General features: G+C 41.6%; 4 protein-coding genes across 7 annotated transcripts; 2 read left to right on the top strand and 2 right to left on the bottom strand.

Moving 5' to 3' along the window:
• Positions 1–3,533: 3,533 nt before the first annotated feature.
• rps25 (ribosomal protein S25) lies at positions 3,534–6,183 on the bottom strand. The gene is made up of 5 exons (XM_051398249.1): positions 6,103–6,183; positions 5,413–5,502; positions 5,099–5,282; positions 3,697–3,795; positions 3,534–3,601 (listed from the first exon to the last, which is right to left on the bottom strand). The coding sequence occupies exons 1-4, from the start codon at positions 6,103–6,105 to the stop codon at positions 3,701–3,703; spliced, it is 372 nt and encodes a 123-aa protein (XP_051254209.1). The 5' UTR covers positions 6,106–6,183; the 3' UTR covers positions 3,534–3,601; positions 3,697–3,700.
• An 88-nt stretch (positions 6,184–6,271) lies between these two features.
• On the top strand, positions 6,272–7,922 carry trappc4 (trafficking protein particle complex subunit 4). Its single transcript, XM_051398244.1, has 5 exons — positions 6,272–6,601; positions 6,771–6,945; positions 7,115–7,218; positions 7,396–7,522; positions 7,649–7,922. Exons 1-5 carry the CDS (start codon positions 6,427–6,429, stop codon positions 7,725–7,727), a joined length of 660 nt encoding a protein of 219 aa, XP_051254204.1. The 5' UTR covers positions 6,272–6,426; the 3' UTR covers positions 7,728–7,922.
• A 76-nt stretch (positions 7,923–7,998) lies between these two features.
• On the bottom strand, positions 7,999–12,659 carry slc37a4a (solute carrier family 37 member 4a). 3 transcript variants are annotated; one of them, XM_051398240.1, is made up of 9 exons: positions 12,517–12,659; positions 11,619–11,782; positions 11,231–11,463; positions 10,322–10,565; positions 9,787–9,945; positions 9,591–9,676; positions 9,119–9,232; positions 8,873–9,011; positions 7,999–8,697 (listed from the first exon to the last, which is right to left on the bottom strand). In XM_051398240.1, the coding sequence occupies exons 2-9, from the start codon at positions 11,764–11,766 to the stop codon at positions 8,531–8,533; spliced, it is 1,290 nt and encodes a 429-aa protein (XP_051254200.1). In that variant the 5' UTR covers positions 11,767–11,782; positions 12,517–12,659; the 3' UTR covers positions 7,999–8,530. The 3 variants fall into 3 exon arrangements, with proteins under 3 accessions (XP_051254200.1, XP_051254198.1, XP_051254197.1); XM_051398238.1 differs by having other exon boundaries at positions 11,619–11,800; positions 12,517–12,652; XM_051398237.1 differs by lacking the exon at positions 12,517–12,659 and having other exon boundaries at positions 11,619–12,499.
• Positions 12,660–12,992: 333 nt separating this feature from the next.
• cfap45 (cilia and flagella associated protein 45) lies at positions 12,993–17,745 on the top strand. Of its 2 annotated transcripts, none has more exons than XM_051398230.1 (12): positions 12,993–13,207; positions 13,366–13,476; positions 13,982–14,088; positions 14,709–14,853; positions 14,961–15,131; positions 15,344–15,522; positions 15,773–15,902; positions 16,031–16,177; positions 16,278–16,391; positions 16,908–17,101; positions 17,250–17,474; positions 17,561–17,745. In XM_051398230.1, the coding sequence occupies exons 1-12, from the start codon at positions 13,205–13,207 to the stop codon at positions 17,625–17,627; spliced, it is 1,593 nt and encodes a 530-aa protein (XP_051254190.1). In that variant the 5' UTR covers positions 12,993–13,204; the 3' UTR covers positions 17,628–17,745. The 2 variants fall into 2 exon arrangements, with proteins under 2 accessions (XP_051254190.1, XP_051254188.1); XM_051398228.1 differs by having other exon boundaries at positions 13,970–14,088.
• The last annotated feature ends 83 nt before the right edge of the window (positions 17,746–17,828 follow it).

Genomic DNA, 17,828 nt, shown 5'->3' with positions numbered 1-17,828 from the left:
GAGGTTCAATCTCCCTCTCTCTCACTCACACACACACACACACACACACACACACACACACACACACACACACAGAAAGAGAGAGAAACCATCCATAATGAACAGAGGCAGTTGTTTGTCATGCACACCAGTGAGTCACTTTCACTGCCTAACCCAAGGCTTCTATGCAGTCCAGTCTAATTTGAGACTTCAGTCATGGCTCTCAACTTGAAGTTAAGCTGGTCTTTCAGATAGCTCCGCTGGGCGACAGGCAGCAGGACGGGGCAGACCTTGAAGAGGGCAGTTAGTAAGTCAGAGTGGCAGAGGAGACAGGCAGCAAACAGTGTATTAATAGAGGGGGGGTTGCAGTTGTTGAAATTGTTTTGAGTCATGGTTTTGAATTATTTCAATCACAAAATACACCTTTGAAAACTTTACTTTAGGTAAACAAATATGAATAGCTCAAGGTCATCCTTCAATGTTACTAAAATACAGGTGATTCATGCTATTATTAAGTATTAAATTAGGGAGTTAAATTATGGTAAACTATTATTTACATGTACATATTTATGCTGTTTAAGATTTGAAAAAGACTGTACGTCACCAGGGGCTTGATACGCCGGTCGATGAACAGCAGCAGCAACAGTCCTGGAGCTACTTGATAACCTTGGCGGCATCTCACCTCCCTGTGCTCAAGCAGAAGCTGTAAAAACTGAATTAAAGGAGAATTCTGACTCTTTAAGTACTTGCAGGACTTTGGGATAAGTTTAACCTTTCTAACATTTTTTAACAATAAGTAACATCTGAACCAAAACCATCAAGTGTCCCAGTAAGACATGACAGTGAACCAGCACGCACTCACTAATATTATTACTAAGACCTGCGTTTTCTCTACTGCACAAGAAAAGGAACTGAAAAAAAAAAAAAAAACATTCGGTCAGAATTTAGTGTTCAAACTCTTTATGTACATGCTGGACTTTGACTGTAATTAGAAGCACCCCAGCTCTCTTTTTGCGTTTGGTTGAGCACAGTGGTTTCATGATGGTTTTGAATGTCATGAAATGGAATACAAATGTCAAGGCACATCCATGGTAGCTCACAGTGATTGGAATTGTTGTGCCTAATTACACCTAATTAGGATTGTGTGGGTGTGCATGCACTGAGCTTGATTAATGTCTCCTTGACTCTATTGTTAGCTTTGTTGCACCTGTTAGGGTGAAACAAATTACACCTTGAAGGTATAGTCACATTACATTTCTGATCTATTGTATGAATGTTCACTCCCCTCCTACCGACTGAAGTCCATACAAGAGACACATTTAAGCATATGTTTCAGTGGTTTCAGTTTGGTTCAGGTAGCCCAGAACGGACAAACTGAACACTGGCTTTAGATAGGGTCTTTTTTATGAGTTTCACAGCCACCATAGGTTCTCCTGCACACTTCACAACTTGTCCTCATTCCCAGGTATGCCAAATACAAATGCACTTAATTGCAACCTGCAATCCTTTGATCTAGCCCTTTAATTAAAAATAAATCCTGCAGTGTGATCACCTTGCATCGTACAATAGCACACAACCAGACTATACACTGGTGGTATGGGTGTGTGTAGTTTGTGTTTGCTCTGCTCAGTTACCCACCATATCCTTTTTCTGAGCTGAGTGCAGCATTGAACTGAAGGTTAATGTGACCTTTACATGGAGACTAGTGACTTCAGAAGATTCTTAGCATATCACCACCCACCTTCAACCTGTGCAGGAGGCTAATCAGATGTAATAACTGAAAACACCAGTGGGTGTGTAGTGCCTTTAAAGGTCCAGTGTCCAGAAATGGAATATAATACACATAGAGAAACTATGTTTTCATCACCAGAAAATTGTTATGTTTTTTGTTACTTGAATATTGGGCCTTTATATCCACAGATGGTTGGGGACACAATATTTTTTTTCTCTGATTGGCTTACCCAAACATTTTTAGCCAAATCCTAACCAATCTGACTCCTTGTGGTCATACCAATGAAGGCAACAAATACTAGCCACTCAGAGGTAGAATAAGGTGGGTCATGACTTAGCCAATCAGGGAAAACACATTTGGCCTGATTTCTATGGTAGCCTAGAACGTACAAACCAAACACATGAAAGGAGCGGGTGAGGTGAGGGAGTTTCAATCAGCAACCAGACTTAAAAAAGAATTTAGTTAGGCTGATGGAGAATACTTAATTGCACAATGGTCTGTTAAAAAGCCACTAGTGCGAAGTGTCGGTGAGAAGTCATCTGCATTGAAAAACAGGTAGTAAATGTCTTTTTGTTCTCACAGGCAGATGCTGGAGGAGTGGACAGGCGGTGCATCTGTCAGTGGCGTGCATCCTGCAGTTTGTTGTGCTGTTGCTGCTCGAGGTGATGCTGTGCAGTGAAAAAGGGACATCTGACAGCATCCATCACAAGACTACTGTGTCTTTCATGCCCTGAGCAAACATCTGACAGTGGAGACAGCTTTATTCCATGCTATTTCTTATCAAAATCTCATAACCTTTCACTGCCTGTGGCTTTAAACAGACAAATGGTTAAGATTTTTGCACAAAGTTAGAAATGATCCATTTTGTACTCAAAACAAGATCAGTAGAGTCAGGGTGTCCCTTTCAATTTCTTGCATGACAACACTAGGTACATGGTGTAGGTGCAGAACTGAGGACTATCATTACCAAGGACACTGATAATAACTGAACACAACACGCGCACTAAATGAGGTGTGAACGCAGCCAGCAGCACAGGCTCTCATCTCAAGTGAGCTGCTTTGAACAGAGTAATGCCTGGAAAGCTTTCAATGTCTCTGATGTTAGTCAAAATACCTCAAATCAATCCGTGCAGTTGATGTTCAACATTGACAAGAAAGTGGATGGATTCCAACCCCCCCCAAAAAAAATAAAAAATATTGAGGTACACACCCAATCGAAAATGTTTTTCTTCTTGTTCATACAGTTGGATGTTTGAGGTTCACTGTGCAGAATGATGCATGTACACAAACATCTTGTGTCCAGCAGGATAACAGAAATAAACAATGTATATTCATATATTTGTGAATTTTGAAAGAGGTAAAATTTCAATTTTAAGGAGTTAATGTTGAAGTTAAACTTTTTTTTTCCCTCCAGAAAACATATCATGAATGCCGTTATTTATACCGAACATACAGATTTTCAGATGGGAAGAGACAAGAGACCTAAAAGAAATCTGTGAAAGGAATAGGAACAAAATAAAGTGCACCCTGCTTGGTGCATGCTCCATTAATTAGCAAAGATTCATAGCACTTCAGTATAATGTATTTCACCTGCTAAAATAATTGTATATTATTACAGCTTCTGTATTTGCAATAAAAAATCATTAGTGCCATTTTTGTTGCTTTACTTTCAAACATTTCCATCTTTTGCAGGGTAGGTCTAGAGTTGTTTTATTTTTCTGGCTGTAACTTATGATAATACCAACACATATACCATACATGGTTATACAAATTATGTAAACCAGTCACTGACATGACCAATAAACAAATACACAGCTGAGGGTTTGTCTTTACAATTTTTATTCACCTTTCATTACAAACAGCTCACCAAAAGGAAGCAAACAGGAGAACCTGCAAGACAAAAAAAGGCAGCAGGTCAGTGGATGCAGCTCAAGAATTACCCAAAGATAAGATCTAAGTCAGGTGTACAGGTTCTGCTGCTGTACCTGATTATGCTTTCTCTGCTGCTGCCTCCTCGTCTCCTCCCTTGGTGTTACGTGTGTAAATCAGCTGTGCTCTGTGTTTGGACACCAGTTTGATCATGCCTGGAAGATAAAACAAGACCATGTTCTGTCAGCATATTCTCATGTTAACAATATTATTATAGCTGCACTGCAGCTCACTTGACAGTGGATAGGTGCAACAGATCATTTCACTGAGTTAATGGATCCATCTTCTATGACATTTGTCATTATGATAAGACACAAAGTAAACACTGGCAATATATGCATTACAGCTCTGCATTCAATGTAGCCATGGCATCTATAAAGAAAATCAGTATAACCACAATGTTTAGAAGTGAATGCAAAAATTAAGTTGCAGTTTAAGAACTAATTTTTAGCACCAGTAATTATCCAATACAGGTGGCAGGTTTCATATATAAAGACATGGAAACCTCCATTAGATAAGATTAGACCTAAACTATTGCCATCCGGTGGGATGCAAGAAAGTACTGCATTATTAAAATGTTTGGAAATAGTATTCGTTGTTGTACCCCTTGCTTTCATCTATCAATTTGTACCTGTGATGTTTTGGAGAGGAGACTGAATATTTAAAAAGAAATGACAAAAACAATGTTGCAGCTTTGATTAGTGATGTTAGCGGTCATCACGCTGCATATTAACCATGCAAATCACTGTCATTTTGAAACAAATGATGGAACTGCTACAAAAACATGTTGGCGTGGACGTTTAGTGTGTGTGAGCATTTATAAATAACAGGCAGTGTTTGATGAAGGCAAGGTCACACTGACTGGTGAGCTTAATGCAGCTTTATAATACAATATGCTTTATGTCAAAACATGTTATTGTAGACATGTTGTAGAGTTGAAACCATCTCCACCCCTTCTGGAAAACACTTGTATTCTGGCAGGTGAAATTATTCAGAGACCAAAGAAAACATTCTGCTCCCCTCCAAATTAAAATTTTAAATTGACTTTTCCCTGGATCCACATTTTCAAGATGATCACACATTTGTAAACAAAGTAAAATTTACTAAATTTCCTCTCAGATAACTTTACGCTGGATCAACAATCAACCTAATTCTGACTACCTAGACAGGAATGAGACTTGAGCAAAAAAAAAAAAAAAGACAAAGGGCTAAACTGCAGGTGTATCACATTCTTCGTGTGTTAACACAGAAGACAAATAAGGATCTTGAAGTTGTTACGTATAATAGTAGGTATACTGAAAATGTAACAATATACACAATCAGAAAGTGGGTGGAGCCTCGAGTCAAGTCCTACTGAAACAACCCACCACGAGCATGTCCTAATATATTTTAATGCATTCAAAGTTAATTACATTTGATTTAGAAGCAGTATTTTGTCCGATCTAGTGAAAAATTCACCTTTAGCGAGCAGTTCCTGGAGGGCGTTCCTGGCCAGGGAGCCACGGATCTTCAGCCTCTCAGACACAACTGCAGGGGTGATGAGCTTGTAGTTGGGAACTTCTTTGTACAACTTTTCGTAGGTTGCCTTGTCGAAGAGCACCAGGTTGTTGAGCTTATCCCTCACTTTTCCCTTGGACCACTTCTGCTCAGAATCAAAGACAAACGTTGTTCAGATGACGAGGAAAGCTCTACAGCGGACCTAGTCAAGAATTATTCAGTAACCACGTCACATGTGAAGGGTCAATTCTGGATGAATATCACCCACTGCATACCTTCTTCTTGGCTTTGCCTCCAGACTTGTTGACTGGGTCCTTGTCCTTTTTGGACTTCCCAGTGTCCTTCTTCTTGTCTTGCTTGGGAGGCTGAAAACAGAAGACAACAAATTATAATCTTCCACACAGTCTCACACTCAGGGGCAAATGTGTGCGACCTGTCAGCGTGTGCTTCAATGTCCGTGTATTTCAGTTTAAAAAGGTTTCTTTAGTAAGGTAATGAACAAAAATGCCTTGCAGCCGGAGGTTAACTCTGCTAGCCGGCATGGGATGGCCTTGTCAGTGTGTTCACCGAGCGTCTATAGCCCCACCACTAGCATTGTTGGTTATTCTCATCTTAACAATACGTGAACAATGTAGAAGTTTTTGGTGTTAACGTCGTGTGTACATTTAAAATACACATTTATCACTTAAGAGAAGTTGTGAGCGACAACGTCGTGGGGCTAATTTTCAGTAAAGACAAGTGTAGCACGAAAGCATGGTGGAATTAGCAAACTAGCTAGCGGACTAGCAAGCCGCTAAAGGAGTAAAAATGTAACAACTGTTTACTTAATTCACACACTCTTATCTCGGGGTAGGACAGTACACTGCCGTCACCACTCAATCCGACTAATTAGAAGTGTAAATGAGTTGCAGAAACACGGGCTTTTATTCATTTGTTTCGATAAAACGTGTAATAACTGTCCTCACCATGTTTCCTCGTCAAGATGTCGGAGCGAAAGGAAGTTCACCCGTGCAAGAGCCCCTTAGACAACCTGTATATGCGGAAATGGAAGAGGGGGTTGTGGGAAATCGAGTTTTTCAGTGTTTTTTGTTTTTTAAATCGATTTTGATCATCGTCATTGCCTCACCAAACTGCTGCGCGCTTATACCCGTAGTTACGCGATGAATACGACGATAAAACTGATTCAAAGACACTCAAACTAGCAAAGAGCTCATTTCTATTTGTTTCCCTGTCTTTTGACGCTTACGTGTCACGTGACACTTGCGTCAGCTGGGCAGGACGTCGCCAAGATGGTGATCTTCAGTGTGTACGTGGTGAACAAGGCTGGAGGTTTAATTTACCAATATGACAACTATGTCCCGAGAGCGGAGGCCGAGAAAACGTTCAGCTATCCTTTAGACTTGGTGCTGAAGCATCACGATGAGAAGGTGGTCGTATCGTTTGGACAGCGGGACGGAATCAGAGGTAACGCTGTACCGCATATCGTTAGCTCATTGCTCGATAACCTAGCTAGTGTAATTAACTTACACTCGTTTGTGTAGTTCCCTGTGGCCTAGCGAGCATGTAACATTGTAACGTTACAGGTGAGCTATTAAACTGTATTTTATGAGACTTAAGTGTTGTCATTCTCCAGTGGGCCATGCGGTGTTGTCCATCAATGGAGTGGATGTCATTGGCAAAAACACCGCAGACGGAAAGGACACCCTTGAATATTTAAAGGATGCCGCAAATTATCCAGTGTCTATTCGCTTTGGACGGGCACGACTGAGCTCCAATGAGAAGCTCATGCTGGCATCGATGTTCCACTCGTAAGTCACATCAATACATCAATGGTCACATCCATGTTTCACATTTACACCTGTCATCCAGAGGAGCCAGGTTCAGCTTTAGCAGGCACCCTCTGTAGTGAACCGTCACTAATCAGGATCAGTTCATCCTCATCTCAGGCATCAAACTGCTCTCTGTGTTTTTCTCTAGGTTGTTTGCTATAGGATCACAGCTGTCCCCTGAAGTTGGCAGTTCAGGGATTGAGATGCTAGAAACAGACGTCTTCAAGCTCCACTGCTTCCAGACTCTCACAGGTCAGTGGTGTGTGAGTGAGTGCTACTGTACATGAAAGCAGAGACGGTGATATTCAGTCCCAATGGCTCATTAATAATCCACCCACTCTGTAGCATCCTTATGTAAGGACCCCTCAACAGGCCTTATTAGCTTATTGTACGTCTTTCTCAATGCTTGTTCCATCTCCGTTCTTTCAGGGATAAAGTTCATTGTGCTGGCGGACCCTCGTCAATCTGGTATTGACGCGCTATTGAGGAAGATTTATGAGATCTATTCAGATTTTGCCCTCAAGAATCCATTTTATTCTCTGGAGATGCCAATCAGGTAATAGAGAGGATCGGGATGATGCTGTCTTGGTACATATGAAGTGTCCAGAGTCTTAACACCCTCACATTCAGTTACTTACTTGTGTTTTCTGACACTGTGTATGTTTTGTTGTCTGATTTTCAGGTGTGAACTCTTTGATCAGAACCTGAAGAGTTCACTGGAGATCGCAGAGAAAGCTGGCAACTTTGGAGCAGGATCTTGAACTAGATAAGACTATATAGAGTGTGCTGTAACTTCTGACCGTAACAGATTCGCAGACTTCATATGACAGAAGTTCAGTTGGTTGAATTTCATTGTTTCTTTTTCCCCAGTTGGTATCAAATTAACACATTGTAAATACATCATCTTTTGTAAATACTTGAAGATTAAATGACATACTGTATGTGAACCTTTCAAATCATTTGTTTTTGGCTGCATATTTATTGAATTACTAACTATTCTAACTGTTGTCTACTGGGCATTGAGCAAGTGACTGAAACAACAAAGTTCATTTATTCAAGCCTTTGACTTTTCTCACAAGACCACACACTCTCTACAAAAAAGATGATCATTGTGTAAGTTTTGTAATTTCACTACAGACTTGTTTTTTTAACACAGATATCATATAATATATATATCGTATAATATATAATATACCGGTTTCTAAACCAGGTTTAGTTTTGTGCTCTCAGCGTTGAAATACTTAATCGGCCTTTGGAGAGAAAACCTTTCTCTAGTTGTGTTTATGGCACATTTCTTTATATGACCTACACAATGTGCAGTCATTTTCATTCCCTTCTTGAGTTACTGATGCCGTGTTTACAAACTGTAAATATTGTATGTAGAAAAGGACCTTTCAAAACAGGCTTTTTAGGAAAAAGTGCTTAACTTCTCAGAGTTTCCTGTTAGACTGACAGAGAAAATACTGTGGTATAAAAAAATCAAGTAAGAAAAATATGACAATACAATGAGGGCTCAAAGTATCCAGTTGTCCTCTTGGAGCAGAGGATGAGGTACAATGATGTTTTAGTCTGCCTTCTTGGACACGTGACCCATCTTGGTTCGGATGTTGCGCAGCAAGAAGAATCCAATAGTGGTGATGCCACAGGTGACCTCTGCTACCCAGAATGCCGTTTCCCAGCCGTGGTGCTTGGCAATGGTGCTGAAGGGAAGTCCAGACAGGAAGCCACCAACTGAGCAGAACAAAAACTTCACTTAGAGAATATAAAAAGTGTAGCACATACAGTCCACTCAGTTAATCAAGTGTCAACCTGCTACACCAGTATAAGACAATAATATAATATAAGACAAACACAAAGATACAGTTGATGCACAATTAATGCACAATTCTGAAATCAGTCAACTTACTGTTGGCCATCAGGGCCACAATGGCATGTGACGTCCCACAGTAGTTGGATGGGGCACTCTCATTGGCTATAACTCCAAACAATGCTATTGGTCCATAAGAGGAGAAACCAAAAGCAGCACCCAGGCTGAGTATCCACACCTGAATGTACAAATAAGAGATACAGCCATGAGGAGTCTGACCTGCAGTGTGCTGAAGAATCAGTCAATCTTTTTTATTCATGGGGATGTCGGTGTTAGAGCAGATACCTTTGAGCTGTCGGGAGTAACTGTGAGTCTGAACAGGTACATGGACACAGACATTCCAACCATCATGCAGATCAGGACAAAGTGGCGGGGATTGCCATAGATTCTCATACCTTGCTGTACAAAAAAAGGAAATAAATAAAGACAGGTGGGTTTTGCAGAATTTCTATTGTTGCCAAATTCCATTCAGTCATGAAAAAGAGACCAAAAACCAGAGAAAATGTGTTGTAAGCTTTAAGGCTGTGAGACATCTGAAACTCGGAATGTGAAATTAAATATTGACAGTGACAGTGAAGATGTCAACCTTTTCACAGATGAACAGTGTGTTGGTTGGTTATCATGTTGTATATCAAGTTGTACTTCTGTAATATGCACTACCTCCATAAAGTACCACTGCATATTGTATAATCAAAGCTGTATGACGATGATGAAGAGTATCTAAGATCATTCAGATGTTTACTGTATGTAAACTCACTTTGGCCACAGCCTTGTCAGAGAGGAAACCTGCTGCGAGACTGCCCAACAGGCCTCCAACCTCCAGGGCACTCATGTATGAGCTACCTATGGAGAAGAATACAATGACTCACTACAAATAATAAGCTAATGAAACTTAACGTGTAACATATTTCTCAACAGAACTTGAAAGTATCGACTCTGTCCCCCTTCCATACCCATGAGTGTAGACTGGCCCTTGTCCTGAATGAGAAACAGCTGGCCCCAGTCGGTGCAGGCCGTCTTCACCCCAAACACCACCAGGTAGGACACAGACAGCAGCCACAGGTAGGGTGACAGCAGGAACTCTGACAGGGTGCTCTCATCACTGGAGGATCCTGAACAGGAAGCAAGCAGAAGACTGAGTATTATTTGCGAATCTGGTGTTTTTGTGTGCAGCTGAAACATTACCTTTAACACGACACAGTGGGTGTAACATAACCTAGGAAGGGGTGGGAGAGATCTCTGCTTCTAATCAGATTAATGCATAAAACATCTCTTCTCCACACAATGCCTGTGCGTGAGCTAGACACAGCTCACACCAGTCCAGCAACCTTTAGTCACAACACAGGAGGCACATGCTGACCGAAAACACACACACACACACACACACACACACACACACACACACACAGCTGGACAATGTACAGTTCTGTGTTAACTGAGTATTGCTTATGTTTACATAAATAACTAATTCAGTCACTGAATTCTCACCGCCTTTGCTCTTCTTGGCTGCGGCCTCTATATTGGGCAGCCCCACGTCCTTCGGCTCATTCTTGATGAGCAGCAGACAGACAAAGGAGAACACCACGCAAATCATTCCAGATACTGACAGTATCGTCCTCCAGCTGTAAGTCTGGGCCAGCACTGTGGCAATAATGGGGCCAAGGCTGCCAGCCAGGTTCATGCTGCAGGAGAGAATTGCCCACCATGTCCCGAACTGAGAGGGCTCAAACCACTGGCAGTAGAGAAAAGGAGATAATGACATGAAATTATTACAGGAGTTGAGAGGTAAAACAAATTATACACAACAGACCTACATCTCAGCATTTAATTCACTACTGGGAAGAAATGTAAAGTAAATTGTCTAATAGAACAATGGCCAAGTGTCAGGGGACAAGATAACACTGAATTTGTCAAAAAAGAAGCCTATTAGGTATAATGTATGTAATATTGTAACATTGAAGACAGAAAATGTAATAACATCATAATAGCATCTGTAGAATTCCCCTCCGGTCCTATATAGAAGAAATATTTGGTCAGGAAAACTGAACTATTACCAATTTAACAAAGGAGCAAGGAACAACAACAAATTTCTTTCCTTAATCAAAAATATAACCTTTAATAATTGCACATTTTGTAAAATTCAACATTAGAACAAGACAGGTTTTCTGCAGCCTGATTCTAATATTGCAGTAGTTTCTGGAGTACACTATAAACAATGTAGTGACATGTTTATGTTTGAACTCAGTTCATACTACATGTTCCTGGACAATTAAACTGTGTATTTTGGTGCCTGTTTGTTTTGTTCTTTATAACAGGGGAGAAAAAGAGAAAAATAAGCATCTCGAATCAGATATGAGTATATTGCAGCACTGATATACTGGCCTATGGCTTAAGTACCTTGCGCAGCACCCTGCCGCAGGGAGGCCAGCCGAGGCCCTGGCCCAGACCGTTGAGAAACCACAGGGCAGAGAAGACAGCGACAGTGGAGGACCAGGAGAAGACCACATTGATGCCTCCCACCATGCACAGGCCAATGGAGAAGAGCCAGCGGGCGCTGATCTGGTCCGAAAGAACGCCACTGATGAACTTACTGATAGCGTAGGCCAAAGACTGACTGCTGGTGATCATGCCTGAACAAAAGGAGGGCAGGAGAAGAGGAATGTACACAGAGCAGATTACATATATAGCAAGATTTCCTGGTCCTAAATATCGCTGACATACACAGCATTAATGGCAAAACATAACAATCAAGCATAAAGTCGAAGGAAAATCAACAGTGTCATACCCAGGTCATCCTTATCCAGCTCAATTTCTTGCATTAGCGAAGGCATCACAAAGGAGAAAGTCTTCCTGTTAAAGTAGTACAGTGTGTAGCCGACAAACATGGCCAGAAATATGGTGCCTCGGTAGTATCCATAACTTGCTGTAGCCATGGTTGCAGATTTAGTCCTACAGAAAAGGCAAGAACTGGAAGAACAGAAGACAAATCCAGAGGAGGGTAGCAAGCTCCTGCTGCCTGACAGACGTCTGCTGCCTGTGACAGTGAACTTTGCTTCAGGATCCACGGTACAGAAGCAGCTGCTTACACGCGGAGAGGTGTCTGCAATCTGCTGGGGAGGTTAATGGTCAACTTCTCTACCCTGAAACTGATTTAATCTGGATTGTTACCATGTGCTGCAGGCCAGCCCGACAGGGGTTGGAAAAGGCATTTATCAATCAGTTAGTGACATAAACATTGTATATGATCAGTTTTCTTTAAGCACCTATTTATAAAAAGAGCTACTTGAACAGTGACCTTGCTGTTCTTTTCATCTGATTGATGAGGTTAATGAATTACTGGGGAGTCCAATAGTCACTGCAGACCAGGGGGAGGCTCCTGAAGGGGTGTGTGAACTGTGGTGATCCTCAACAGCAAAAGAGCTATGAGACGGAAAGTGTGTACAAAATGTGTGCAAAGTTGCAAGAGAGAGATTACACAGTCACTGTGGGCAACATCTGAATAAGGCATGAAGTACAACCGCAAACATGAATAAAAAGGCCATTCATCTCAGTTAAGTTCGAGTAAAGCTGAAACCTTACATTGATAACCGGCCATACTTTAAGCAGGCCAAGTTAGTGAGTACAATGTGAGGCGTGTATACTGTACATAAACAGACTTTAGTGGGAGCAAACCACTTTGATACCTCTGTATGTCCAACTCCTCGTTTCTGTGTTCACCTCACAGCTGTTTGCGTGTTGTTCACAAAATAAAGTCGCCTCAGTTGTCATTGCAGAGCGGCTCAGGTCAGGCTGTAGAGGATGTTTCCGCATCATGTGGATGAACTGGCGCCGCCCAGCCACACACACACACACACACACACCCCCCCCCCCCGCAGGGGGTTTTTTCTGTGAAATAAACTGGATAAATAAGTGAATTGTGAAATAAATAGATACATATAAATATCATTCATGTTTATTTAGCGTTAAAATAGTTTTTGCTGTTTTCCATTTTGGACATATAATCCCATATAAATGTATATTGGTACAATCCTCCGACACTGTTTTATTAGTTGTAAGGTTGTAACTAACATTAAACGTTAATTAATCGTCACACTAGCACGAACATGATACTGCTGCTTTGCTTCGCCCCTCCTCCTAGCTTAGCTGTCGCGTTTGTTCCCATGGTAACAGATAACAAACATTTCCACATACTCGACGGATGTCGCAAATCTGTCAAGTTTAAGAGTTAGCTAGCCACATTTATACATAACAAAACATTTAGCTGTAGTGTTATCAGTGTTTTAAACTAATAACTAACGAACTCATCTTTTTAACCTAGCTATTGGCTATTAATTAATTCTCCGTTGCCTTGGACACCACTAACCAAAGACCATGGTAAGTTTTAGTTTGACACAAGAAGCAATGCCAGGCCACTTTTAATGTAACTGTTAGCTACCTGCTAAATCCTGGTTCTCAAAGGCATTTTAACTTAGCTACTGACTCCAGCAGGTCGTTGTTTGTATTGACACATGTGGTGATGTTAATCCCTGTAGAGACCGGGATCCAGCTCCAGGACTTCAAGGAGCAGCTCTCACACCGGCCGCTACCACAGGCTGGCCGCCACCTCTCAGGTGGACGAAACTCTGTTTGGGAGCCCAAAGGCGGTGAGTGAATGTGGTAGGAGCCCACCCTAGACAATAAAGTGTTTGTTAAATGTATAATGGCATCACTAATGTCTCAGATGTTTAACTTTTTATGTGAAGATGAAACCATACTATCATCTGTGTCTTGTTACTGCTGTTTACCCCCAGAAACAAATAAAACAAATGTGCTGCAGAATTATTCCCTTGGTGTATGCATATAGCTGTATTGTTTTATTTTATTTTATTTTGTTTCTATGTTGTTCTATGTATAAATTTAATGATCTTTTTCTTTGTGTAGCATGAAGGAACTGCAAACTTTCATTTCATTATATAAACCTTGTGCTGTACAATAATAAACACATCCCATTGAAATTGTCCCTGGGCTTACAGCATCAGTGTAGGTCTATGGTGTGATAGTAGTACAGTGTACCTAAGTAGTGTAGTGTAAAGTACGGATGGAGAGATCACAAGCTTTGAGTGGGTTTGTGAGATGTTGATAACTAACTCCGTCCAGGTGTCATCACAGTTAGACAAACGTGGAAATTCAGCCTCCCGAACCAAGAATAAGTCCCAGAAGAACCAAGGCGAAGAGACTGTTCAAATCATCACCAAAGACCTGATTCGCAATCTCAGGTAACACTCACTGTTAGTTTGTCTGTGGCAGGGGGTCCGCAGGGCCTTTAAAAGCTTTATATCAAATAATCTGAATTCTAGGCCTTTAAAAGTCTTAAATATATATTATTTTGACCAGTCTTAAAAATGTAACATTAACATTACTTGAATACCGTTAACAACAGTCTCACTTTTAAATGTGTTTTTGATAATAACATTTTATTGATCATGCTGTTACAACAACAAAACTAACCTAACATAGAATCAATATTTTCCTTAAAGCCTCTACTTTTTTTGTGACAGTTTTGATGTAAAATAGGTCTTAAATAAATGATGGTCTTGAAAAAGTCTTAAATTGAACCTGCTGAACCCTGCAGAAACTCTGGGTGGATTTAAAAACCATAATGCACATTTGAATAGATGGAAATGCAAGTTGTGAATTTTAGTTTAAAAATAATATAAAGCATTATTTTAGATATAAACTTTATAATCAACCCCTATAATTCACAATTATAGTATAACATAGAAATAAAATTAAAAAGTCACAGTATTGTAAAGGTGCAAGCAACCTTTTTGATTCATAATGCAGTACTGAATCCCATATTGCACATAGGACTAATCCCTATCTGTCATTATGCCAGGATCCCAATCCAGGATCCTTCAGGAGAGTCCATCATTCTACCATCAGCTGAGTTTGAGCGGATCGCCTCAGTGTCCCGGATTCTCACCAAGGAGGAGAAGGAGGCCCTGAAGGAGGCCTATCAGAGGAAGAAAGAGGAGGAAATTGTATGAAATTTGACAAACTCCAATCAAAATGGTCCTTTAACTTGCAGATTTATTATAAAACAATAAACCCTTCCCTCTCTTTTTTTAATGTACCGCTAATCCTACAGAAAGCTAGAGAGGAAAGGAAGCTTCAGATCTTTGAGGCAGACCTGTCGCGTAAGGAGAACCAGGCTCTGACTGAGCTGGAGCTAGAGGCCCGGGACCGTGCACAACACCTGGTGGAGCGGGCCAGCGCATTAAGGATGGAGCAGGAGGAGGAGATAAAACAGCTCAACAAGGTAAGAAGTAGCTGTGGACAGGTGGACGACGAAAGTTTGAAAATGTGCCTAAAGGTGAACCCGTCAAATGATGGTGGTACTGCGGATTTTTGGGTATAAATGTCATCAATGAATACTTCTGTGTGTGTGTGTGTGTGTGTGTGTGTGTGTGTGTGTGTGTGTGTGTGTGTGTGTGTGTGTGTGTGTGTGTGTGTGTGTGGTTTCCCCCTCAGCTGATTCTAGGTGCTCAGTGTCAAGCCACACGAGATGCCCAGATCCAGGAGAAGAAACAGATCCATGTAGAGTTGTCAGAGGAGGAGAAGCGCCTGGACGCCATGATGGAGGTGGAGCGGCGCAAGGCCTTGGAGACTGTGGAGAAGATTGATGAGCTGCGCAAACACCAGAGGATCAGGTGAAGGAAGCTTTACTGGGAAATACACTCAAAATCATTCATGGAGTTGTGGCACCCTGCTAGCTCACCTGGTAGAGCTCGTGCTCTAGTACCAGTACCAGTCCTTCCAGCAATTTGGATGAAGTTTGAGCAGATCATTTCCTGTGAATATTGCATAACACAACCGGTGAGCAGTAAAGGCAATGGGCTTCCATTTTACAATTTACAATTTTACAATTATTGTGTGTGTGTGTCGCATGTTGTATTCCAGTGGGATGCAGCTCATTTATGACCAGATCCAGAGACGTCTAGAAAACGAGAGACTGCAGGATGAGATGAAAGAGTATGAGAGACAGCAGATACGAGAGAACCAGGAGAAAATGAACCTGGAAGACCTCAAGGTGCCGGCCATGCAGAGACAATGCACACAAACACACTGACAGGGTGACACACATGGCCCAGAGGGATATGCTACCACATACACATGCATTGGAGTCTGTATTCTCTCTGACTGGTTGTCTTCTTCCAGGCCCTGGAGAAGAAGAAGGAAGAGCAAAAGCGTCTGCATGAGGAGGTCATGCGTATCAATGCAGAGACCGTGCGGGCCAAGGAGCGGAGGAGAGAGGAGGAGAAGCTGGCTGACATGAGAGATATGGAATACATCCGAAACAAACTGGTCTGTTAAAAAGCATTTTACTGCCATAGACGGTCCATGGTCTGGGTATGTAGTCCCACACAATTCAGTTAAATAACTGAGTGTTTTATAACCTCTGCAGGAACGGGAGGCAGAATATGAAGCAGAGCAGAGACAAATCAAGAAGGAGAAGGAGTTGGAGATTGCCAGGCTGAGGGCTAGGCAGGAAAAAGCAAAAGACTACAAGGCAGAGCAGGTCAGGAATAAAACCACCAGCTGAACACCACCTTAAAGGTCCAGTCTGTAGAATTTAGTGGCATCTGGTGGTGTACTTGCAGATTGCAACTCCCTTGCTCCACCCTCCCCTTCCAAGTGCGAAGAAAAAACCTACACTTGGTGCAAAACTTAAATGCCCATATCTAGAGCCAGTGGTTGGTTTGTCTGTTCTGGCTACTGTAGAAACATGGCTGTTCAACATGAGTCCATGGAAGGCGACCCGCAGGATCTGTAGATAAAAATGGCTCGTAAAGAAAATGCTTCTTATTTTTAGGTGATTATACACTAATGAAAACCTACCTATGAATAATATATTCCACTTCTGCCAATAGATCCTCCTAAATGTTACACACTGGACCTTTCAAGATGGTACCTGCTGAATGTCACCCTTTAACACCCTGTAATTCTCTTATCACTTACCTTCCATACAGATTGATGGGAATTAAAGCATTCAGTATGTCCAAATTTAGTGTGTTTGTGTGTTTGCATTTGGAAGGATGAGCTCCGTGCTCAGAGGAATCAAGAGAGTATAAATAGAGAATGGAGGAGAAAAGAAAAAGAGCTGGCCTCAAAGAAAGGGCAGGAGGAAGCGATGCTGAGGGCGGCTCGCTTGGAGCAGGTTCAGTGCAAAGAGCACTTCCTGTCGATCGAGGCTGGCCGGGAGAAGGCAGAGTTTGAAAGAGTGCTGAAGTAAGAAACTTTTCTAACATCATTCTCACATTATCAAATCACATTACTTTAAGTAAGATTAGAGACATTAACATTTCTTTCCATTTATTCAGCCATACCATGATACTAATATTAGTTTTCCCTGCCCTTTCTACCTTTCTCCACACAGGGCGCAACAGGAAGCCATCATCAAACATAAGGAGGAGGAAGAGCAGCGGCGTCATAAAGCGTTCCGCCATGCAGAGGCCATCCGACGCCAGGTGAAGGACTGTGAGCTCTCAGCCATAACTAATCGCAGACAGACCTTTGAGGAGGCTGATCGGTTGATCGAGGAAGCCCGGCAGAGGCGTATGCGCCTCGATGAGATCAAACAGAAGAAGCTCAAAGAGCTCAAGTAAGTGCAAGGCATGTTAATGGTTAATGACATATTATGAATGTGTGTGTATGCTGAATAAACCTGACGTGTTTGCCAATGTTCAGGGCCACGGGGCTCCCTGAAAAATACTGCGGTCAAGTGGAAAGGAAGGCCCGGGCCTACTTACTCTGATTCACTCACGACTGGATCCCAAATGGCCACAACTTACTCCTTTAAGGAAAAACACGTTTCAAGTATTAATGTAACTTGATATAAACGCGTACCAATAAAGGTTTTTATTGCACTTTCATTATTGTTTTATGAGCATTTAATCATTAGTGTGTACATGTTTTATTAGTTGATGGTGTTTTAGGATGTCTTTTTGAGACATTA

The sequence above is a fragment of the Dicentrarchus labrax genome, unplaced genomic scaffold (genome assembly GCF_905237075.1).
Source record: "Dicentrarchus labrax unplaced genomic scaffold, dlabrax2021, whole genome shotgun sequence".
Classification (NCBI taxonomy): domain Eukaryota; kingdom Metazoa; phylum Chordata; class Actinopteri; family Moronidae; genus Dicentrarchus; species Dicentrarchus labrax.
The sequence above is the reverse complement of the archived record's forward strand: the minus strand, read 5'-3'. Positions and strand labels throughout refer to the sequence as shown.